This window comes from Polypterus senegalus, chromosome 1, assembly GCF_016835505.1.
Source record: "Polypterus senegalus isolate Bchr_013 chromosome 1, ASM1683550v1, whole genome shotgun sequence".
In the NCBI taxonomy this organism is placed as follows: domain Eukaryota; kingdom Metazoa; phylum Chordata; class Cladistia; order Polypteriformes; family Polypteridae; genus Polypterus; species Polypterus senegalus.
This window is the reverse complement of record NC_053154.1, coordinates 298,278,985-298,304,610: the sequence shown is the minus strand read 5'-3', so window position 1 is coordinate 298,304,610 and position 25,626 is coordinate 298,278,985. Positions and strand designations below refer to the sequence as shown.

The 25,626-nt window shown below is 37.4% G+C and overlaps 1 protein-coding gene across 1 annotated transcript in view; it reads left to right on the top strand.

Moving 5' to 3' along the window:
- The first annotated feature begins 1,588 nt into the window (after window positions 1-1,588).
- The window catches only part of LOC120515864 (metal transporter CNNM2-like), a 166,873-nt gene continuing 142,835 nt past the window's right edge, over window positions 1,589-25,626 (top strand). The window contains exons 1-2 of the mRNA XM_039737249.1: window positions 1,589-1,736; window positions 12,805-12,948. Coding sequence (XP_039593183.1) covers window positions 1,589-1,736; window positions 12,805-12,948 — 292 coding nt within the window. The remainder of the gene's footprint in view (window positions 1,737-12,804; window positions 12,949-25,626) is intronic.

The following is a 25,626-nucleotide window of genomic DNA, read 5'->3' as shown; positions in this document are numbered from 1 at the left end:
GACGTTTTTTTATCGTAACAACCAATGATTTATACAGGAAAATAATGACCATTAACAAGGTTGCCCAAACTTTTACATTCTACTGTAAGCCCAGCATTGAAGGAAGAATTTATGAATACTTGCCGGTCTTGCTCAGTACTTACTAAATTGCATACTCAGATTTAAAAAGTAATATTTAAGTTTTTAAATTTAAAAAACAATCTTTGTTGAAAGGGGGAAATGTTGTGCTATGATTTACATACTGTATTGGGGGCTCCAGTAGATGGTGCTGTTTTAGAAGACGCATGCTAGGAGGTGGGAACCCTGCTTTGAGAAGGCATGAGACAAAAAAAAAGAGATGTTTTTTTTTGTTGGTTAAGAAGAAGAAAATATAAAAGAGAAATACTTCTGTTACTGCTCTCCTGCTTTATGGAAAAGAATCCACGTACAGCTACAGCACCAGTGTTTACATCTCAAATCAAAATTTATCATGTGGCTTTGCAATCCCAAAAAGAAAATTGGCATTTTATTTATAAAGACATCTCTAGAAAGCTGTACATCTTTGCTTTCATGGACAGAATAAAAAAAATCTTTATTGCGTCAGATATAAACAGTTACATCTTTGCCAGGATGAAAATATTGTTTGTTATCTACTCAATGTGAATTACTATTTTATAACAACCATAATTAGGGCTGCCTTTTTAATAATCAAAGTTTTTAATTATCATATTCTATCCTCTGACGGCAGATACTGTAGCACAGTTGTCAGTGGTATTTTGTTTTTACATCATTTTAAAGACAAGAGTCATAACACTCTTTCTTGTGGTTTGTTGGGAAACAGAATAATGACCTGCATAAAATACATTAGTGCATGAAATCTCTGTATACTATAGAGGTTTACAATAATTTATATAGCTTTGGAGTCCATGGAGAAAGACTGTTTGACAGATCAGCTTCAAGGCCATTCAACTGTTAAGATAGTGTGGTTAATGTGTCAATTTAATGTTGCATGGAAAGCAGGTAAAGGACCCTAGGAATGGCAGGCTGGTGTGGTGGTTCCCACATTTAAGAAAGATGACCAAAGGGTGTGTTCCAACTACAGGTGGATCACGCTGTACAGCCTCCCAGGTAAGGCATATGCAAGGATGCTGGAAGGAAGAAGCTGTCTAATAGTTGAGCCAACATTACAGGAAGAACAATGTGGAGTCTGTCTAGGCCAGTGTAGTTGCTAGAGGGTGCATGGGAATATAATAACCCAGTCTACATGTGTTTTGCAAATTTGGAAAAAGCCTATGACAGTGTACCTCTGCATGAGTTGTGGGAGTGCTACAGCAATATGGAGTAACATAACTCATGTATGTTATTTGTTCTCTATATGAGTGCAGTGAAAACTGTCTCTCAATACTTTCTTTTAAGTTTAATTCTTTCACTGTGAGTGTATTTCATGAACAGGATATCAAAATGCAGCTCAGGATTTGAGAGTGTCCAGTTGGGTAGGCTAGGGGTAGCATTGTTACTTTAAGTAGATTATGTTTCCCTCTTTCCCTCGTTTGAATGTGACATTATGCATGCACACAAGTGATTCGCTGCTGATTGTGAAGTGGCTGGGATGAGGATCAGTACCTTCAAGTCTCAGGTCATGATTCTGTCTTGGAAAATAGAGGATTGCTCTCTCCAGCTGAGTGGGGAACAAATGGCCTTAAAGAAGGAGTTCAAGTATCGCAGGATCTTGTTCACGAGTGACAATACAAGGGAGTGTGAGAATAACAAGCGGATAAGAGCAGCAGCACCACTTTAGGTGCTGTACAGGTCCATGGTGATGAAATGGAGGCTGAGTGTAAAGAATAAACTCTCAGCTTACCGGTTGATTTTCATCCCTGTCCTCAGTTACAGTCATGAGTAGATAATGACTGAAAATACAAGCAGCAGAAACAAGATTTCTTTGCAGGGTGTCTGGATGGCAATTAGTGATGGGGAGAGAAGCTCAGTAATTCGGGGTAGCCTCATAGTAGAGTCGCTGCTCCTCTGAATCGAAAGGAGCCATTTGTAGTGGTTTGTGCATGTCATAAAGATGTCCCTTTGGTTGCTCCCCTTACAGCTGCCCCAGACATGGTGGCTTGGGAACATTTGGAATTACCCAAGAAAGCTGAAATCTGTAGCTGGGGACATGGAACTCTGTGTTGACCTGCATGGTCTACTGCTGCCATGGCACATTGCAGGAAAAGTGGTTGGAAAGACAAATTGAGAGCTAAGGGCAGGTGAGCTCTCTTCAGCATTATTTGATTGACTATGAACTCACCTGCCTGGTGCACAGATGCCTGTCTTTAAAGTGTACTCCAGGATGGAAAGTGCACAAGAAATTAAGCACAGTAAGCCCTGACCTGTATGAGTAGACACAAACAAGCCTTGTTTGCAGACATAACATCTAACAAACCTTAAATACTAATGACTGTAATTTAAAAGACAGAAGATAGTCTCAATTTGGCACTAAGGACCAAACTTGTTTAAACCAAAGACCAAGTCCAAGATAAGAGAGAATATGAATACCCCCAAGTTCAATGCAGGAGAAAAAGGTCTCTAAATTTGACTCATGTACTACAGCCCTACTTCCTACACTTAGTTACATTTAGCCTTGGTATGTTAAATAGATCTTTATCCTGAGCTTCAAGTTTATGCTGTTGAAATTAGTAATTAATATACTCCATAAATTATGAATGGAGGCTAAACTATTTATCATTTTTGTATGAGAGGAGAAAAATTTTAACATTAGCTCTAAACTTAACTTTGAGCTGGAATGGCAATTTCTGAACTGTAGTTCTATAGTATGATTGTAATTCTTAGTTCTGATTATGAACCTTGCTGCTGTGGTTTGAATTAACTCTAGAGTAGTAAGTAAGGATTTTAGTAGCGTGGCCATAAAGTATTACAATAGTCAATTTTACCTTAAACAAATTAATAAACTTGATTTTGTAGCAACCTAACAATACACTTTAATTTTGCAATATTTCTTGTCTGCTGTAAGCAAGCTTTAGAAAGTGCAGGGATTTTATTACTGAGGGTTAAGTTTAAATTAACGTATTTTGAGATTTGTTCTGTGCTTTGATACTGCATACACATGACCTGCAACACTTAATATTACAAAACCCCAATTTCATATTCCCATGTTTAGCATTTTACTAAAATTTAAATTTTTTGGATGTTGGATCAAGAATTTGGTAGGTGATTTTCAGTAGTAACATTTGTTTAAAAAGGGTAAAAACATATAACGTATATCATAATATGTTAATTCTTTTATCTGTATTTAGTGTATTACAAAAACAGTGACACTTATTTAAGTATTTTTCTTTGTAATCAGTGAACTGCAACGTGCTTGGGAGAATTTTGAAAGAGGTGGTTGGATGCTTCTCACCATAAACGTAAACGGGATTCTCCTGTTTAGTCATTTTTAAATTACAGTATGTACATTCAGTTAATTGCTGTAGCATGTGTGCATATATTTAGTTTTATTCGCATGCATGGTCTTATCTAAGCTTAAGTGATTTGTTTTAATTGCTAAGGTGACCAATATGAATTTGAAAACTTCATGTTGATTTATTGAAGTTTAAAACTACAATGAAGTAATTTATAAAAACAGTTTTTGGCTTAATTTGTTTCAAATATGTGTACAGAATATTGTATGTAATTGGCACACAGTTATTTGATTTTAATGCAATAATTGGTAATGATGACTTTTGCAATAATTGAGTACATCTAAATTGTTGGAGCTTTTTGTCTAATGTGCCTCTTCAGTGTTGCATGGAATGTGAGGACATTGCCTGAAGACCTAGTCCAGGTTACTGCAGACGGTTTCGGATAACTGAACCTCAGATTCAAAAAGAAAAATGTGAATTTTTTTCCTTCCGTGAAACATTGGATCAACTCTTAGTCCTTATATAGACACTTGTGAGGTCATTTGAGTTTTTTCCAGTCATTATGGATTTGGTAAAAGACTGAGGCATTATTTAGGCTATATTTATCTATAACATCTTATTTCCAACAGCATTTGCATAAATAAAAAAGTAATTTCAAATCAAGCATGTAAAGACATTTCAAGTCAAGCATGTCAAGAAGTCACTTTTTATGTGTCTGATATTTGCTGTTGGAAGATTTATATTTGTATTTCTACATTCAATAAACAACAGCAGATGAATACTCTCTCATCTTTTACTTTAGAATTCCTCGCAGTATGGCCTTCACTATCTCACAATTGCTAATGCTTATGTCTGGGAATTCATCTAAAAATAATCCTGTAAATAGACTGGCATCAACTGCTTTCATTTTTTCATCCATTATAATGCTTAAAATTCCAGACTGTATCTCTATTGCCTCTATATTGATGAAATATGTGTGTGTGTGTATTTGTATGTTTCTCCCTGGTTTTCACCAGATTTTATTTCCCTGTTCATTTTAATAATGATTTACACAGTTTTAGCAGCTCTATTAACTATTATTCTTGGACAAATCTGCCCCATGCTTCCAATACAAAGCAGTAACAAGAGCTTATGAAGGCATATGAAGGAAGGGATGAAACATCAACTTGTAAATTTTATCTTGAAATGATGAACATATAGAGCAGCTCTGTAAAAATCTGAAAAAGAAATTGGCAGTACCCTTTTTCTCATTTTAAGCAGTACCATTTTATTAAGATAAACTTTATGGCATATATGAATGAAAGATTTACACTTTAATCAGAAGTTATACTAATTTGGTCTTCTTAAATTAGTTTTTACATTTTATATATATATTTTTTACTATACTGATGTTGCCTGATTATGATGTCATCAGCTCCATTATTTTTAATTTTATTTGGTATGATGCTAAACATCCCTGGGAGCATGTCATACTATGTGCTTGCTTATACATAATGTCATGGGGTTCGGCAACCATCTTATTTAATTTATTTAAATGTATGGAAAAACCCATCACTTAGAGAAAACTAGCTTCTCAAGAAATTTCATTTCTGGTTTTAGGGTTTGATTATGACTTTTTGTCTACTGTGTTGATTATGAGTTATTTTTTATTTACTTTTGATTGCTGTTTGCTTGACAATTTAATGTTCCGAGCCAACATTTTGCAGATATCATTTTCATGGTATTTTTGGCCTGTTCTGCTGAGCACTGTGTGTTCAGGTGGACCACACTGTGCCTTTGGAGTGTCTGTTAGCATGACATGAAGTCTCAGCAATTTATCCTATGTTTTAAGCATATGCATGTGGCTGATGCTTAAATTTTGAAGGGTTGCATGCATTTTATTGTTTACCGTTAGGATGCCTCCTCTTTTTCTATTCTTGCACAGCAGAAGCAAAGGGGGCTATAAATCTGCTTGTAACATATGACTGATTCTGCTTTTTTGTCCTATTGCTTTATTTTACTATATGAAAAGGGGAATAAAGTTAAGAGGAATTTGAAAAGTGGACTGAAGAGAACTTTATTAAACCAGAAAAGATCTATTTATGCAACTTAGAATACACCAGGGGCCTCATGTATAAACGGTGCGTACGCACAGAAATGTTGCGTAAGAACTTTTCCACGGTACCTCATGCCTTGTCGTACGCAAGTTGTCCGCTCGGTTTTGCAGACTGGCGGCACCCAGCGTCAAAGCAGTGCTACTGTTCCTGTGTGGTTACTCATTATTTTCATGACGCGGCTTTATAAATACACCGAATCTAACAGCATATTGTTTATTAGTGTAACGCATCTGATTGTAATTAACTCGTAACAATATAATGGTCCAGGGAACAGCCATAGTATTCCAAATACCATAACTAATTTAGCGTTGTTACTCTCACTGCACCTTCCTCTTCTTATTTTTCTTCTTCTTCTTTCAGCTGCTCCCGTTAGGAGTTGCCACAGCGGATCATCTTTTTCCATATTACTCTCACTGCACGACTCGGAGTATTTATATCACTGTATCTGAGTGTGAATCACAGCAGCAACTGATCGGAAAGAGAATTATCGGTATACAGCTTCAAGGACACGCTGTCTCAGCCACTGCAAAATGTTTTAAAGCCTTTCCTGTACAGATCTCGCGGTTCAGAAACAGTTTAATCCCAAGAACTTTAAATGCACTCAATCAATTGCTCCTTGTAGAACTGTTTATACTTATAAGTACAATCACCCCACTGTAAACTTGCACTATAGTTATAATTATAATGTATTTACATATGATGACGATATCATTTTTAAGGTGAAATGCAGCAAAATATGTTTGTTAAATTATACAGATAAAACTTTAACTTCGTTTAAATAATCTATATTCTTCACTGGGAGTGTCGGTAAGGATAGAATAATTAAACATGTACTACGAAGATATTTCAATGTTCTTTAAACGTTTTGAAGAATCGGCGCTAAGCTTACAGGTGGCTCAACTTCTATTACAGAGCTGATTGTGTGGCGATCGGTTACTTGGGGAAAGAAAAGCAAGGACTGCAGTGACAGCCACGCCAATATATATTGAATATAAAACAGAAAGAGAAAATAACAACACAGCTAAAAACGCAGCAACATATTTCGGCAAACGTTAAATGCTTGTGTCATGAGCACGAGGCGGCTATGCAGTGTCTGCAATGGACGTGGCCATCCACCGTGCATACACTGCCTTACTGACACTGACGGACGAAGGAGCCACCGATTCTTTCTCTGCCCAATGTCACCACAAGCCAAGAGCCGCCCCTGAGTACTGCTGCAATAAATTATTTAATCGAAGTGAAACACATGTTTAATAACGTGCTTTAACTCCTATCATCATGAAAATGACATCACATATACATCTCAGTATTTTAGTTATTCAGAGAGCTGTAATATCACGAATGTAATGGACTCTGTGTCCAGTTGGAGGAAGAGAGCCGGTTTAAGAAGCAAGTAGTGATTCACACACATAGAGCACATAGAAGATCAAATACAAAACAAAGCATTTAACGTGCTATACTTTAATTACGATGTGATTTGAGAAACTGGTTAATTAAACAATTTTAAGATTAAGTTTATGATGTTCTGCTTTAATGACAAAATAAACTACGTGATTAAAGTGGAAATGTCGAGATTGAAGTTGACATTTCGTGCTTTTTCCCCACCGTGTGCCTTTTTTCTCTGTACCCTAATAAGCTTTCATATGACACTCAGACAGTGGGCTTACAACTCGGCTTCTCACGGCGACTTTGATATGTGACTTCTTTTTTATTTCCGGCACTGTGCGATTTTGTGAACGTGAGCTTTCAAGTTTCTCCAACACGCTATGTCACTCGATCAACTTCCTTTTGTTGATTGTACCACGGTTTATTTGAACAAATAGTATGTTTTTCATTTGCCTCCACTTGGTATTCGCTGAAATTCTTATATTTTCCCCCGTGCTTTTCCCATTGTCTTTTCACAGAAGGCTGAGCTTAAGGGCGATTTATATTGATTTGCATATTCAAAAAGGCGTAATTCTGGGAGGAGTAGGGGCATTAAATAATGCGCGTGCACGAGCGTTAATTTTCACGCTGATCGGGATTTATGTAGCGGAAGAACGTGGAAGTTGGAGTACGCACAGATTCCTGCATCTGGATTTTTCTGCGTAAGCACATTTCGGCTTTTGTGCTTACGCCATGTTATAGTGCGAGTTCTACGCACGCCGTTATACATGAGGCCCCAGTTCTTAGCTTATACACACACCTGCACCCACTTCCCATTACAGAAAAAGGCAAGTAATAGTATTTAAGCGAGTGCTACATTTAACAAATATCTATCATTCCAATGCTAATCCTCAGCAAAAAAGAATATGTTGCCCACGTGAGATTTGCTTATATAATATGGAAACTAAAACACACAATCATGTAAAATGTAAATACATACATTTGGGGGTCCATTACCATAGAAACCATTTGCCAAAATTTAAGATGCTAAAACAAACTCATGAAAAACACAAACTTGTATTGTTTCAATCCCTAGATGTTGATTGGATTTATGTAAAGAAGACAATTAAAATTGTTCATGTAAGGTTACCATATTGTTGCTGTTTGTAATTTATAAATGTATAGAATATATATTGTAATTTGTAAAATCTATTATGTATAGTGTAATTAGGACAGTCACAAGAAATAGTATGGTAGCATAGTATGAAAGAGCAAATGCAAACCCTGTGCATAGAAATTTTAAGAAATACTATTTTTTTCAGCTTTGAAGAAAGTTTAGGCAGAAAATTAAACAGGGACGTAGACCAATGAAAAAAGTGTGGTATAGAAGTCAAGGAGAAACGACAAGGCCTTACATTCATAGCTGACTAAGATTGGCTGGCTCACTTACTGCTAATGCTATGATATAGTACTGGAACTGTACAGAAAGTGTCTGGCTGATTTTGCAGACTTTGTAAATGAACTAACTACAGTATATAACTTACCTTTGAGGCCACATCTTAGTTCGTTGTTATTTATTGGGGTGGAAAAGCTGTCACAATGTCTCACTGTAAGGAATATGGCTAAGCATCCAAAATTATTTTGAATCCAACAGTAATAAAAACTGTTGTTTTTTTACTTTGCTTAATTCAACATTTTTGGGGATCACTTTTAAAACTAATAAAAGGGTTGCACTTTTAAAAAGGTTAAGAACCCCTGATTTAAATGCATGTGCTTGAAGAGTATTATTAACAATAGTGCACTCCTTAAAGGGGCAGGGCACTGTGAAATAGTGAGAAAGAATAAAGTGTTCTCAGGTGACTAATAGAGGCAATATCATTGATCACTGCTTTGCTTCCAGGAATTAGCATCCAGAGGACATGATGGTAGTAGATATTCTGTCAATAAAGGAAACTTCAGATAATACACACAAGTATTTACAAAGTATGACAATATCTTCGTAGCATAGTTTGTCATTAACTTTATTTTCCAGAATTCTATAATGTCACAGTCCATGTAAAAATAATTTACTGTTGCTACTATACCGTTAAACAGAAAACTGTGCTCTGTGTAGAATAATGGAGTTGTATAACATTATATTCATTCTGCCTCATTAAAAAAAATCAGAAAACATAAACTGAAAGTGTTTTTGAATTGCGTCTGGGTTATAGGGCTGCTTTATTCTGTTTGGGTAGACATGTCACTTCATGTACTACAGCCCTATTTCCTTCACTTCAAAATCTGTAAATTTTGACCAAGTGTAATGTAGCATGTTTTGTCTAGTGCAGGCAAAAAAAAGTTGTCAGCTGCTCCATATATTGCAAGAAAGCTTATTACAATTCATTCTGACACACTGGACTTAATTGGACACAAATACATACAGAGACTGGCCTGTCTTTAACATACATCTCGCAATTACTACTAATTTCTGCTGTTTGGCTTTACTGTCTCTGTTGTACATAATATGGACTCCCTTCCAAGAAGAAAGGCACACTTACCTACTATAATACAGAGATTAACACTAAAATATGATTGTCTTTCACACATCTTGGTAAAACAGCAATAAGTGGCATTATGGATTGTTTCCACCTTGTATTTCATCCATCCATCCATTTTCTAACCCGCTGAATCCGAATACAGGGTCACGGGGATCTGCTGGAGCCAATCCCAGCCAACACAGGGCACAAGGCAGGAACCAATCCTGGGCAGGGTGCCAACCCACCGCAGGACACACACAAACACACCCACACACCAAGCACACACTAGGGCCAATTTAGAATCGCCAACCCACCTAACCGGCATGTCTTTGGATTGTGGGAGGAAACCCACACAGACACGGGGAGAACATGCAAACTCCACGCAGGGAGGACCCGGGAAGCGAACCCGGTCTCCTAATCCAGAGGCAGCAGCGCTACCACTGCGCCACCGTGCCGCCCTTACCTTGTATTTTCCATTGCTTATTATTTTGGGTTTTCATTTTTCTTTTTGGGCGGCACGGTAGCACAGTGTGTAGCGCAGCTGCCTTGCAGTTAGGAGAACCGAGTTTGCATCCTGGGTGGAGTGTGCATGTTCTCCCCATGTCTGTGTGGGTTTCGTCCGGGTGCTCCCTTTTCCTCCCACAGTCTATAGGCATGCAGTTTAGGTGCATTGGCGGTTCTAAATTGTCCCTAGTGTGTGCTTGGCGTGTGGGTGTGTGTGTGTGCGCACACCCTGCGGTGGGCTGGAGCTCTGCCCGGGGTTTGTTTTCTGCCTTGCACCCATTGTTGGCTGGGATTGGCTCCAGCAGACCGATGTGACCCTGTAGTTAGGATATGGCGGTTGGATAATGGATGGATTTTTCTTTTTGTTTTGTTTTTTCATCCTTCACGTGCACAAGGAACTAGCTACTGTACACATATCATGCTGTGGTAAGAAAATGAACCACTGTCCAAAGGGTCAAACATTAAAACACATACGAAAACTACCTTTTCAAAAGAAAGACAAATGTATGTCTTATCATTATTATTATCAGAAAGAAAATATGCATGCTATGCTTTCTGTAATCATTTATATTGAACAAAGTATCACCATAAATTACCACTAGTGCATTCATTTGTGTGAAATGGCCAAAGCATTGTACTGAATTTTTCCAGCAACACAAATTTGGTTTGGCGGTTTACAGGAATATTTATGTTCTGTCTGGAGAATATCTACTTATATTTTACTTTTATTTAAAGCATGTTCTGAATATATTGTACATGAAAACCGCAAAGGTATCCATTTTTAAAAAGGATTACCTTGTGAAATTTGTTAGTTCTATGTATAAAAAAGAAAATATGTATGGTTTGGTCCATACAGTAGTTGTAAGTATATTTTACTTCAGTGATACTACAGGAAAGTGCTCAATTCAAGATTTTACAATATAATACAACCGATTGTACTGTACAATAATATACAATCAAGTACACTCACTTATATAATTTTTCTTATGTACATAAATAAATTTAGAGTAAAATGAACAGGAGACTGAATCAAGTGAACAACTTTAATAATTTTTAATTTAAAAACTGAACACATTGGGTCAAATGCAGTAAACAAGCTGCATAAACAGACATAGTGACTTAGTGCTCCGTCTACATTGATCTTTAGTTTTATTGTGGTTTGTGTGTTTATTTCTTATTCTTTATCATTCAGCATGTGCTGGAACAAACACACTGTCAGATATCTTAACTTCCTGTAAGTGCATGAGTGTTTGTGTGTGTGTGTGTGTGTGCACATGTATATTTAAATAAATTATGTATCTCAAAAATTACTTGTGCAGAAATTTTGCAAATCAATAGGCCTGGTCCCATGACTAAATTAAGTAAACTGGCTTAATCAAACAACTTTTACACCAGTTATTGTTAGACATAGGTCAAATGTTTTTTTGAAGGATATTGAAATAAGTAAAGGGCAACACTGGAAAAATACTTTAGGCCTGGATCCTATAGCAAGACGAACATGATGCAACTTATTTAAGACAAGTCAGTTTTCTTGGGGTTTTGAACATTGTAGAATCATAAGCTGAATTTAACTCAATAGTTAAGTTTTGACCAAATTGCCTAAATTCACTTATCATGGAAGTAAAAGGAATGCATATATATATTTATTTTTCATTACTATATTATGTACAAGTCCATTTCAGAAACAGACTAAATCATATGCAGTAGTTGAGGACATTTGTTGCTTAGTTGTTTACAGTCAATACATAACTTGGATCTTAGCAGATAAAATCCATACAGTTCATAGCATTTGGTGACTAAACTATGCCTATGTACATATAAATGAGTGGCCCCAAAATGTCATATCGCACAGCAGTTACTTTGGTGAGAATATCACTAAAGCAGAATGGAAACTTCATTTTGAGTCTAATATTAGCCTCTCCTCTGGAAAAATTCCTTTTAAATGATCACAAGCTGAGAATAGGAAAAGAATTTGTTTAACATTTTGACAGGAGGCATTCATAAGAAAGGCTTTAAACTGCATACAGTGGATCCTGGGAAACCTAATGGAAAATCTAAGGGATTTGATACTTGTTTAAGTTATTTTTGGACTGTTGTCCTACTTGATTTTATTTTGCATAACTTGGACAGAATATGCATTTGCTGCATATGGAACAGTCTGCGTCCAGTAGGACAGAGATTTAATAAATTTACTGAAGGAAACAGCCATAAAAATAAAGAAAGCTGATATTAATCATTAATAGTGAGTGATTATCATTATTGACTATACAGAATTAGTGTTTTGTTGGTGTAATACAAGATTTAGACAGATTTGCATAGAACACACATTTCAGTCCATAGTGTAGCTGCAGCATTTTTTACTATACTGATGTTGCCTGATTGTGATGTCATCAGCTCCATTATTTTCAATTTTATTTAGGATGATGCTAAACATCCCTGGGAGCATGTCATACTATGTGTTTGCATATACATAATGTCATGGGGTTCGGCAACCATCTTATTTAATTTATTTAAATGTGTGGAAAAACCCATCACTTAGAGAAAACTAGCTTCTCAAAAAATTTCATTTCTGGTTTTAGGGTTTGATTATGACTTTTTGTCTGCTATGCGATTATGAGTTATTTTTTATTTTCTTTTGATTGCTAATTGCTTGACAATTTAATGTTCAGTGTAATACAAGATTTAGACAGAGTTGCATAGAACGCACATTTTAGTCCATACTGTAGCTGCAGCATTTTTGTAGGAGGCTTTCTATAAAGTGGAAAGTATTAATTGCTAGACAGACAGTTTGTATATAAAGCGATAGCTGATGCTTAGGCTGAACTGCATGTTAATGGAAAAAATCTCTTTTGTCTGTTTTTGTCATATGCTGAAAAGGAGGGTAAGCATGCCAAAGAAAGTATCTCTTGCTTACATTATTTTCTTTGTTTCCAGGTAAATCCCACTTGGCTATAGTCCAGAGGGTCAATAATGAGGGAGAAGGTGATCCTTTCTATGAAGTGCTGGGCATTGTTACTTTAGAGGATGTTATTGAAGAAATCATCAAATCTGAGATTCTGGATGAAACAGACCTGTATAGTAGGTACCAAGCAGGCATTGTTTTTTCTATCTAGTGTTGTCTACTGTTTTTATAAGTGTATCACATAACGTCAAATAAAAGGGTTGTAGACTGTTCAAAGGTCGACCTTTTTGACACATTATGTTTGGTATCACTCTTTTACATCCCACATATTATTTGTAGAATGTTGCTACTTTCAAAACATTTGTACTGCCATTTATTTTGATAATGTTAAGTAAATAAAAAATTCTAAGATATAATAAAAAAGACAATAACCCGTAGTATAGCTACTACTGAGGAGGGTCTTTGTATTGGTATTAATTCCAAAACACTGAAGGACACAAGTATTGCTTGTACTATACTTTGTGGAGCTAAACAGAGTCTGTCAACACTTCTTTAACACCAGGGGCCTCATGTATAAACTGTGCGTATGCACAAAAATGTTGCGTACTCCCATTTCCACCCTCAAATTGTGATGTACAAAACCTGAACTTGGCATAAAGCCACACACATTTTCACGCTAGCTCAAACCCTGGCATACGCAAGTTCTCCACTCGGTTTCGCAAACTGGCGGCACCCAGCTTGAAAGCAGTGCTTTTGTTCCAGTGTGGTTTCCCTTTCTTTTTTAGATCCACATCCCTGTATCAAATACACTGAAATTAACTGCATATTGTTTATTACTTTAAGGCATCTGATTGTAATTAACTTGTAACAATATAATGGTCCATGGAATGGCCAAACTACTCCAAATGCCATAGCTGCTTTAGCGTTGTTACTCTCACTGCATCTTCTTCTTCTTCTTTCAGCTGCTCCTGTTAGGGGTTGCCACAGCTGATAATCTTTTTCCATTTTACTCTCACTGCACCACTCGGAGTATTTATATCACTGTATCTGAGTGTGGAATCACAGCTCTATAGCAGCTGATCAGAAAGAGAATTATCGGTGAACAGCAACAAGCACACGCCGCCATGTCTACAGTCTATTTCAACTGTTCTCATACGACAAATGCTTCAGAGCCTTTCCCGCACAGACCTTGCGGTTCAGAAATATATTCATCCCAAGAACTATAAACGCACTCAATCAGTCCAGCAAGTGCTCCTTGTAGAACGCTTTGTACTTATAAGTACAATTACCTCACTGTAAACTTGCGATACAGTTACAATATTGCACAACCTGAGCCACTTTATAAAGCGTGTATTTACGTATGATGACGATATCATTTTTAAGATTAAATGCAGCAAAATATGTTTATTACATTATACAGATAAAATGTTAACATCATTTAAATCTATACTAATAAAAGGCAAAGCCCTCACTCACTCACTCACTCATCACTAATTCTCCAACTTCCTGTGTAGGTAGAAGGCTGAAATTTGGCAGGCTCATTCCTTACAGCTTACTTACAAAAGTTGGGCAAGTTTCATTTCGAAATTCTACGCATAATGGTCATAACTGGAACCTATTTTTCTCCATATACTGTAATGGATGTTAGCTTGATGGCCGTGGGGGGCGGAGCTGCGTGTGACATCATCACGCCTCCCACGTAATCACGCGAACTGACTGTGACCACAGTATGTAGAAAAGAAGGAAGAGCTCCCAAAGAGCGTTGAAGAAAAACGACGAATACTTTATTTGCGAGATACAAGTTTAATGAGAAGACACAAGGTATAAACGAGACTTTGGATCACTTTGTAACGGAGTTAAAATTGCTGTAGTGAGAAACTTTTAAGTGCCGGGTCTTAGCTAACATTAAATAAAGCCGTGGACATCGCAACATCACACAAGAGAGCAGCTCACGTGAACTGACTGAACGCAGTACGAGTGATCACTTCCATGCATCAAACCTGTTCAAAAAACGCATTACACAATTGACAAGGTGATGGCTTTATATGTCGTTCGTTTATAAAACAGCAGAGAAGCTGTGTAAAGGCTGTTTCACAAAAAAACAGCGGAGCGTGTTATATGAGCAGGCAGTCAGCTAAAGAAGGGAATCAATAAATATCTATAATCGTAATAAACTAACAAAAAATAACGTACAAGCCGCGGATTAAATAAAGGACATGGGTACCTGAACAGTAAAGTAAGTCTCGAATAGCTACACAATAACTATAAGAATCGTAATAAACGAACACTAAAACAGTACAGAACCGCGAAGCAAGGAGAACCGATGGCCTTATATGGCGTTCGTTTATAAAGCAGTGGAGAAGCTGTGTGAAGGCAGCTACACAAAAAAACAGCAGAGCGCCACACTCTGAATGTATTCCTGGCATCACCGTTATACCCTCTGATCTCCCATTTCAATTGAAATGCCTCAAATTTCCAGTAAGGCTCTGCTTCGCGATGACATTTAATAAGTCTCAGGGACACACCCTACAAAAGGTTGCCATTGATTTGAGGCAACATTGTTTTTCTCCTGGACAAAACTATACGTTGCATTCTCAAAAGTAATCTCAGTGCACAGCTTGGTCATATTACAACTGGACTGCTGAACTGACAACATGGTATACAAAGAGATCCTTAACAGATAGTTATTGGTATATTTTCCCTCAGTTTAAAAAGGTTTTCTTTTCTTCTTAATAAAAATTTAAAAGCAGTTCTTCGTCACTGCGAAGCGCGGGGATTTTGCTATATACAGTATATAGCAAATATATATATATATATATGTATGTATGTATGTATGTGTATATTTGTATGTAGATATATATGTATGTATGTATGTATGTGTATATATATATATATGTAGATATGTATATACATGTGTATATATGTGGATATATATACTGGCGCTTTCAGGTGCTTTATCTGCAGTAATTTGGCCACCTCCTTGAACGTGATCCGAAGTGAAGGCGTACCCTGGTCGTGAGGACCTCCTTGGGTATGCCACGCGGAAACAAGTTAACCAGTTCCGTGCGATGCTTTTAGTATTAGCGGGCGCGGGGAACCGCCTCTGGGTACCGGGTGGCATAGTCCACCATGACTAGGATATACTTGTGGCCACGGGTTGAGGGCTCCAGGGTCCCACCAAATCGACCCCTATCCTTTCAAAGGGATGTCCACGAGGGGAATAGGGACTAGAGGAGCACGGTCCCTCCTAGGAATCTGGCGGGTCTGGCACTCCGGACAGGATTGACAGAACCGCCGGACCTCCTCATTGATCCCAGGCCAGTAAAAGCGGGCTTAATCCTCTATATATATGTGTGTATATATGTAGATGTTTATATGTGTGTGTATGTGTGTATATATATATATATATATATATATATATATATATATATGCCAGCAACACTCATAACAGTGACAAAACAATTACATTGACAATCATGTTACGTTATTTTTAAAATGTTTCCTTTTCTTTTTCATAACTTCTTTAACACACTACTTCTCCGCTGCGAATCGTGGGTATTTTGCTAGTAATCTATATTTTTAATAATTAAAACATGTGAGGACACAGTGTTGCAGCGCTAGCAAGGAGCTGGCGCCCCGTTGTTCCTGCCTTGCACTGTATTCTTGCTGGGGCTGGGGCTGGCGCTACACTGGAAGAATAGATGGATAGAATAATTTAACATATACTACGAAGATATTTCAATGTTCCTTAAAAGTTTTGAAGAATCTGAGTTCTAAGCTTACATATGGCTTAATGTCTATTACTGAGCTGATTGTGTGGAGATTGGGTACTTGGAGAAAGAAAGTAAGGACATTAATTGGAGGTTAGTACATTTGAAAGAGACAGTACTGCTGTAATAAATTATTTTGTCGAAGGTTGCGCACGGTGCAGCAAGCATCTTGCTTGAGGCGGGAACAACCTCTGGATGGGGCGCCAGTTCGTCACTATCACTGTGCCACTGTGCTCCCATATTTAATAATGCTTTAATTGATATGACATGAATACTGAAATGATATCAAGTATACATTTCAGTATTGAAATTATTCAGAGAACTATAATATCACGAATGTAATGGATTCTGTGTCCTGTTGGAGGAAGAGAAAGCCCGTTTAAGTAGCATGTTGTGATTCACACACATAAAGTACATAGAAGAACACATACAAAACAAAGCATTTAATGTGCTACTTTAGTTACTATGGGATTTAAGAAATTAGTAAATTAAACAATTTTAAGATGAAGTTTGTGATGTTCTACTTTAAAAACAAAATAAACTACATGATTAAAGTGGAAATTTCGAGATTAAAGTTGACATTTGGAGCTTTCCTCTCCACTGTGTCCCTATTTTTTTTTCTTTTCTCTGTAGCTCAAGGGCTGTTTATATTGATTTGCATATTCAAAGAGGCGTAATTCTGGGCGGAGTTAGGGAGTGGCAGCAGGTGCATGTACGTGTATTACTTTTCACACTGACTGGGATTTATGTAGCGGAAGAAAATAGAAGTTACCGTTCGCACAGATTTATGGATCTGGATTTTTTTGTGCGTACTAACATTTCCGCTTTTGTTCATACGCCAAATTTGTATCATTTACAGAATCAGTTTTTATTTTCAAGGTAAATTTAGCATCTCAAAATGGGAAATTCATTTGGCAATGTGTGTTTTACTAGTACATTACAACAAATATTAGACACTAAGAAAGAAATTGTTCACCACAATGGAAAAATACTTAAGTACAGATTAGCCAGATGTTTGTAATGTAACTTGTTAATGGAATTTGCAGTAAAAAATCAACAAAAATGCATGATGTTTCATTACAAAAAACATTTCAAACATTCCAATTAGATAACAGTGAAACAATTTTGCTGTACTTTAAATCACAAAACACAAATAAACTAAAATGACCCATGTAGTGTACAGTATATCAAACTTATGCTTAAACATCTTACACGTTTTGATAGTGAGATAGTACTTGATTGATTTAGAAAAGAGTACTTAAGAGTTAAATAATGCACAGTGATGGAACAAAAACCCACCACTAACAATTGATCCCTCAGCAGAAACACGTCCATCTTCTGGTTTCTCTCATTTAAGGGCAATGGCAACAAACCCTAATTGACTGCTGTAAATAACCACTCACTCCTATCTTTTAACTTCCTTTTCTAAATGATTTTCTAATCATAGTACTGAATGATTACCTTTGCAATAACATTTAGTTTCATACGATTATTGGTAATTTCACAAAAGTTTTATTCTAAACACTTTTTTTTACTATTTAGACACAGCTGAAAAATACTGCAGTTTAGCTTTGAACAATTGGATGTATATTATCATTTTATTACTTTCTTTATACTTAAGATTCTTATATAAGCGCTGCCCAACCTTTTTGAATGTAAGGGTTCCTTTTTATTAACTGGTCAAGCACAAGCAAAGTTTTAATTTGGAGCTCTAATACTGCAAATCCAAACTGTGGGCACCTTGGTACAGTAGCAGTATCCAACACTAAAACACTTGTGCTTTAGTGAACTAGCAGTGTTGTTTATTTTAGGAAAAAAATATTTTCTTCCTTAATGTTAGCATTGGATAAATAGGCATTTGTTTCTCATAGTCAAGGCAGTTGCAGCTGAAAGACTTGCAGGTGGTGGGTATAACAGAGCAAGATGCAAAGTTCAGGAGAATATGGAAAAAGATTATCCACTTTGGCAACCCCTAACAGGAGCAGCCAAAAGATTAGGAGGGCAGTTGCAGCTGCAGTTGCAGGAAGCAGGTCTCCAGCAAAAACAAGGTGTTGATTAAGTTAAGTTGATCTCTACCCTAGCTTTCATTTAAGTGCCATCTTGCAGAGGGTGAATTTCATTCTCCACTGCTGTTGTGTTGAGGTGAAAGAGGGAGCATCAGTATGAGACAACAGTGATATCAGGTTAGGTCAGGTTGGGTAGAATGCACTAGTATAGCACGTTGCCATACCCACCACACGATGAAACAGCTTGGGATCCTGATTGGCAACCCCCCCAGGCAGACATGCAGTCTAGTCCTACTTCCAAGAAATGACCATCTTTCTGCCTCAGCCAGGTGTTACATGGGTGTCCCCTTGGCCTGGTTCAATTACTCGGGTCCTCAATGCTGAGGATCCTGTGAGCCGGATCACCTTCGGGTATCATGCCATATCGCTATAGTGCTATAATTGATCCCTCACGATACAGGTAATGTGCCTCATTCGGGACTCCATGAGCAACCGCTCGTTTGACATAAAAGTTAAACCAGCAGTATCCAAGGATTCTCTGAAAAGACACAGTACCAAAGGATTCCGGTCTTCATCTCACGTCACTGGATAGCGTCCATGTCTCGCAAACATATAGCAAAACTGGAAGCACTAGGACTCTAAAGACTAAGGCCTTTATCCTTTTGCAAAGATATTGGGAGCATCACACACCCCTTTCCAGCGACCTCATGACCCTCCGATGCTCTCCCAATCTGACTTCACAGGAAGAGTCACCAGAGACATGAATGTTGCTGCTAAGGTAAATAAACCTCTCAACAAGGTCAACACTCTCTCTGCAGACAGACACACTGCTGATGGCTGTGGCCAAGAGATCATTAAAGGCCTGGATCTTGGCTTTTATTCAGAACACTCGCAAGCCCAGACACTGAGATTTCTCACTCAGTCTCTTGAGAGCCCCAATAAGAGCTTCCATTGACTCTGTAAAGATCAAAGCATCATCAGTAAAGTCATGATCAGTGAATCATTCTGCAACAATAGATGTCCCACAGCTACTAGATCCCGCGACCTTGCCCAACACCCAGTCCATGCAAACACTGAACAGAGTAGGAGCAAAAGCATATCCCTGATGAACCCAGAATCAACTGGGAAAAACACAGAGGTTCTGCCTTCACTCTGCACAGCATTCACAGTAACATTGTACAGGCTGTGAAATAAAATCAGTACAGTGGAACCTCGGGTCACGATCGTAATTCGTTTCAAAACTCTGGTCACAACCCAATTTGGTCGAGAACCGAAGTAATTTCCCCCATAGGATTGTATGTAAATACAATTGCCTTACGAACTGCTCGCTGTAAACACTTTTTTTTAATGAGTTTTAAAAACAGGGGAAAAAAATTAACATTTGAAAAATCCATAATTTATACAAAAACTAACCATAAACAACCAAGAAAAGTAACATTGCAGGAGCCAAGTTCTGGCATGAAGGAAGTGAGGAGGAACTGGGTGGAGAGGAGATTACAGTTTTGAGGTAAAAGTCGCTCTCTGCGCGATGCACGTCTGACCGAGAACAATGTACTGTATAGGGAGAGACTGAACACGTGCGTAAATCACCGGTGCGTACGAACAGGAAGGGAAACTGGCTTGTTCATCACTCGAGTGTCTGGTCATGAACAGATGCAAAAGTTTGGCAAACTTTTTGGTCGTAACCTGATTTGTATGTGTTCAGAGATATGACCCAAGGTTCCATTGTAAACCTGTTGAACTCAACTAAGATGTTCCAAACTTGATCAATGTAATACACACTAAGAAGATGTGCTCCGTCTTTGCCCTGGTGCTCAGGCTTAGAAGGCATATGAATAAAAGGCACAGGTCTTGGCTTTAAAAGTTATTTCAGAGCATTTGTAATCTTATTTTATAGTGTCGCAAAAACCAGACATAAGAGTCACAAAAATGTTTGGGGCAGCCACCCGTATATTGGTATCTTTGCTGCAAAGTTACAAAATGTATAACAGCACTGATGTGCACAAAACCAAGTCCAAAACAGAACTGAGGGAATAGGGAAAAGGTGGAGGCTTTTAAAGGGGAAGACAGGAAGTGAGGTCAGAGGGGTCAGGCTCATAAGGGTCTTCAACCATTGGCTCGAGCCTGGACGTGACATTATAGGGGCTGGAGCCGGCAAGGTCTTCTTCCATAGGCTCAGACCCGGAAGTGACGTCGAGAGCTAGGTGGAATCTCCCATGAATGGTCTGCAGGAAAGGGAGAAAAAGAGTCGGTGCACTCTGCCACATCCCAGGCTGATTTGGAATTGCCCTTACTCAAGCCCTTTAGCTGCCTCTCATGTGCATGTGTGTGACAATAGGTAATATCACTGATAATCACATAATATTATGTGTCCCTGCACCTCGATTTTCAGCTCATTCAGCAATTCACGTAGGTCTGTGAATAATACTTAATCCAAATACTACTGGTCATCCACAAATTGGCTTTATGAATAATGTTTAGAAAATATAATAAAGTAAGAAAGTCTCTGATTTCAGATATCAGCTCTCTGAGTTTTGACGAAAATATACCTCAGCTGAGACACTGCACATCCCCAAGCAGCAACAAGTCTCCCTTTACCCCATCCAGGTGCAAGCAAAACAGTTTCCTCTGAATGTGTTTTTCCCCAAATTGAGTACATGACCTTTATCTCAACATTTATTACATTTTTTCATATTTAAAATCTTTGTGCACAATGCTTGCTGATGAATTATGTAGTAATAATATGAAAATGTTTCACTTTGTTTAAGGCAATGAATCCATTAGTACAGCCTCTTCAGTTATAATTGAAAAAAGTTTAAAAATTGGTATTCAGTCTTGTTCATGGATTCCATAAAAGCTTCAAAAATTTTTTTCCCTGTTTCTGCCTTTTCTGAGACAGAACTGTGAGTAGTTCTTCTTCGGAGCTCATATCTTCAGACACTGTTCTAATAAAAATACATTGCTATATAAAACATATTGATTAATTCATGTGATTTCAATAAATACACTGATGTGCAGCTTTGTCCTTTTTAGTTCCTCAATATCTTTTGCCGTAGCTTTACAATGGTTTCTTCCAGTATTCCTTGAAGATATGGCTGTGGTTTCAGATTTGTTCTTGAAGTCTTCAAACAGCTTTTCATCAGAGTCAGTAAATGTTTCTTTTATGACTTATCCACTGCTGAATGACTTTTTGTGTTTAACCAGGTTGTGGCTCAAACAAAACAATATGATGGTTGGTGCTCTAATCTTCTTTTACATAAGACTCTTTTAGGGGGAATGTCCAAATTATAAATTGTGTATATAGATTTGTTGTATATTTCTTTTTTCCCTTTTTCAAATAGACATTTTGCAGATTAGACACAGACTTTTAGTGCAAAACCATGAACAGAATTATCAGGCTTCCATGTGTGAAAAGAACAAAAAGAGAACATGAATGATTTTGGGTTCCACCCCATATATTCTCAATATTATCTGTGAATTGATAGAAGTAACCAATAGAGTAGTCTCAAAGCACCGAGTCCAAAACAGGACTAACTAAAAAAGTGGAGTAGACTAGTTTTATAGGTGCAGAGGAGGAGAAGGTGTGAGGTCAAGAGTAGTGTGGGGACTGGCACTGGAAGTTGAGTCTGTATGAGTGCTAGTTTTAGGCTGGCTTTCCTTCAGACAATCTGCAGAGGAGGGAGAAAGGACATTAATGCACTTACTCAACCCCTGATCCGGCGTACCACATTTAGTCAAGCTCATCGACTGCCTCCCATGTGCTCATGTGTGACACATGCCTTGTGATGATAAAAATGTTTTTGCCTCTTTGTTTCACTCATTTAATATGAAACACTACAACAGTCAAATAGCCAATCAGCTTGTTGGCAAGTGAACCATGGTCAGTCTGTTTCACTCACTATCTTTAGTACACCATGAGGCAAGGTGGCACAGACAGACCAAGAGATGAAAAGAGAGAGAATCATAGTATGGAACAGGCTGAAAAAACATCAAAGCTCAGTATGAAGCACAAAGACGTTTTCTTCTAAACTAGCAAAAACTCAAATAGCATACATAATGTTTTGTTTATCTAGGGTCTCCAGTGTTAGATTTATGAGTATTTATATTGGCGGGGGATTCTTGACACACGTTTGAAGATTTGGAATTTTTAGTCTTCTACTATCAACTTGAAAATATATTTAAAAATAGATTATTTTTTTGCTCTGGACAAGGTCTTCAACAATCTTTTACTAAAGACTTACTTTACTTGGACTTCCTTAGAGGTGGTCGTTTACTCAGTGCTGCTTCCCAATATCAGTCCTCCACAGCACTGAAACCAAGGATACAGAGGAGAGCAGATCAGACCAGTAGTAGATGAGCTTAGAACTGGTCTGTAATGGAAGAGGAACTGTGATAGAGCAGTTAAAATTAATATGATTTGTTGATGTTGACTAGTCAAATGAGTATACCAAAAACAAGCATGTATCCAATTCACATAACAAGAGCAAATCTCCAAAAGATCAGGCTAAAGGAAAAAAAAAACACTCAAGGTACTAGCCCAAATCTGCACAGACCTAAGTTGCTTTCATAAATGTAGCAAAGTGGTAAAGAGCTAAAATGAGTTTATGCATGTCTGAAGCCTGAAGTAAACCATATGTTAAAGGAGAGGTTGTCAGGTTTACATAAGTGAAGCTTCAGTCATTAAAGGGTAGAAGTAGATGAAAAATGTGAGTTTCAACAGGAAATGGGAAATGGGAAAGTAACTGGTCCAAACTTTCTTACTGTCATGATTGGAACCAATATACTATATCAAGAGAAAACTTCACTGTGGGAGCTCCCAACCTAAAGTTCTTTGTAGAAAGTTCTACGTTTCTAATCAACAATACAGAGAAAGCCTACTTGGTCCACAGAACATTTATGAAAGTCACACTTTTTTTAGGGTTTTGCATACTGGAGCACAATATTTCTCAACCTTTTTGGTGACCCATTTTTTTCCATTTAAGTATCATTGTGACTAACACATATGGGCAAAGGGTGTCTCTTTTGGTAAGTCAAGTGTGACCCACCATAACCTTTTACCATTTTATACAGTAGCAACTCACGGTCCACCAGTAATACCCCAGTGATTAAGAAATACTGCTCTAACCCAAATGCTCTTTAGAACCTGAATCTTTAAATTCACACTAAGAATAGAAAATAGCATTAGTGTTATTGGTGAAAAAGGCTGGCTTAGAATAAGAAAACCTTTGGACACAGAATGATCAGTAACACTAGACCTTGAAATCTTTCCTCAATAATTCTGTTTAATATTCTACAGTTCGACTGTATTCAGGTTCTGACAGGGGAAAAGGAGCAAAGAAACATAAATCTGTAAGAGCCAGAATAGTATCTACAATAATAATTATGTGGATCAGCATCGTTTAGAAGAAACTGTATTCCCCATCCTTCTATGGGTGTTTAAGGCACCTATGAAAGGATTTTCGCAAACAGAAAGAGAGGCTGACAACACAGCAAGAATTGCCTCTGTTAGATTCCTCCTAAATTATAACTCAGAGGACACTAAATTTTTTTAAAAAATTTTATTAATTTTATTACAATCATTCCATGCAAATCAATTTTTACAAAAATTAGAATTGAGAACAAGTCAACCCCCACCCCTGATAGAGAGAGCAAGGCCAATGGAGTAAAATTTAAGGCTTGTAAACATACCTAAATTGATAAGTTTGCTAAGCCAATAGAGATGAATGGAGAAGAAAAAGAAATACAGAAATAATTGCTTCCTCTGTGCTTTAAGAGCTTATTTTAAAATATTACTGATTAGATCCTGCCATGTTTTGAAAAAAATCTGTACAGATCCTCTAACTGAGTATTTGATTTTTTCCAATTTCAAATAGTATAACACATCAGTTTCCCACTGACTTAAAAGAGGAGAGTTTGGATTCTTCCAGTTTATCAGAATAAGTCTGCGTGCCAAAAGTGTAGTGAATGCAATCACAATTTGTTTGTCTTTCTCCACTTTAAGCCCCTCTGGAAGAACCCCAAGCACAGCTGTTAATGGGTTAGGAGGGATTGTGAGACCAAGGCTGTCTGAAAGGTAATTAAAATTTTGTCCAGAATAATGTTAATTTGGTGCAGGCCCAGAACATGTGACCCAGTGAGGCTGGGACTTGATTGCAGCGTTCGCAGGTTGGATCATGCCCTGGAAACATTTTGGAGAGTTTTAGACGAGACAGATGTGCTCGATATATAATTTTGAGTTGTATAATTGTATGCTTTGCGCATATGGAGCTCGAGTGAATTCTCTGCATTGCTACTTTCCACTCCTTTTCTGATATATTAATTGAGAGATCTTTTCCCAGTGTCCTCTTGGATCTTTGAAAGGGGAGGGATTGTAAAATGATTTTATATATTGCAGAGATGGTGTCTAGTCCTTGAAATTGAGCAATATTTTTCCAGCATGGATGAGGGTGCAAGATGAGGAAAATCTGGAAGGTTCTGTTTAACAAAGTTCCTGATTTGAAGATAGTGAAAGAAATGTGTAGCTGGAATGTTAAATTTGGAATGTAATTGTTCATAGGATGCAAAGACGTTGTCTATATAAAGATCTCTAAGCAAGTTAATTCCAAATTTTTCCAGATATTTAAAACTGCATATGTTTGTGAAGGTTGAAAGAGGTGGTTCTCTTGCAGAGGTGCCACAGATAAAAGCTTCTCCATCTTAAAATGCTTTCTACATTGGTTCCATATTCTAAGTGAGTGAGCACAATTGGGTTATTAGTATATTGCCGATAACTTGTATTTATTGGGCACAGAGCAGGAATATAAAGAAGTACTGCAGGATTTTACTTCTATTGCGGACCAAGCCTGTGTATGTTCTTCTATTTGTGTCCAGGTTTTATAGCTTGTATATTTGCTGCCCAGTAATAAAACTGGAAGTTAGGTAGAGCCATGCCACCTTCTGCCTTTTGTCTTTGTAGGGTCGCTCTTTGGATGCGTGAATGTTTTGAGTTCCAAATAAATGAGGTTATTGTTGAATCTAATTGCTTAAAAATGATTTATTAATGTATATTGGATGTTTTGAAATAAAAAGGAGCTTAGGA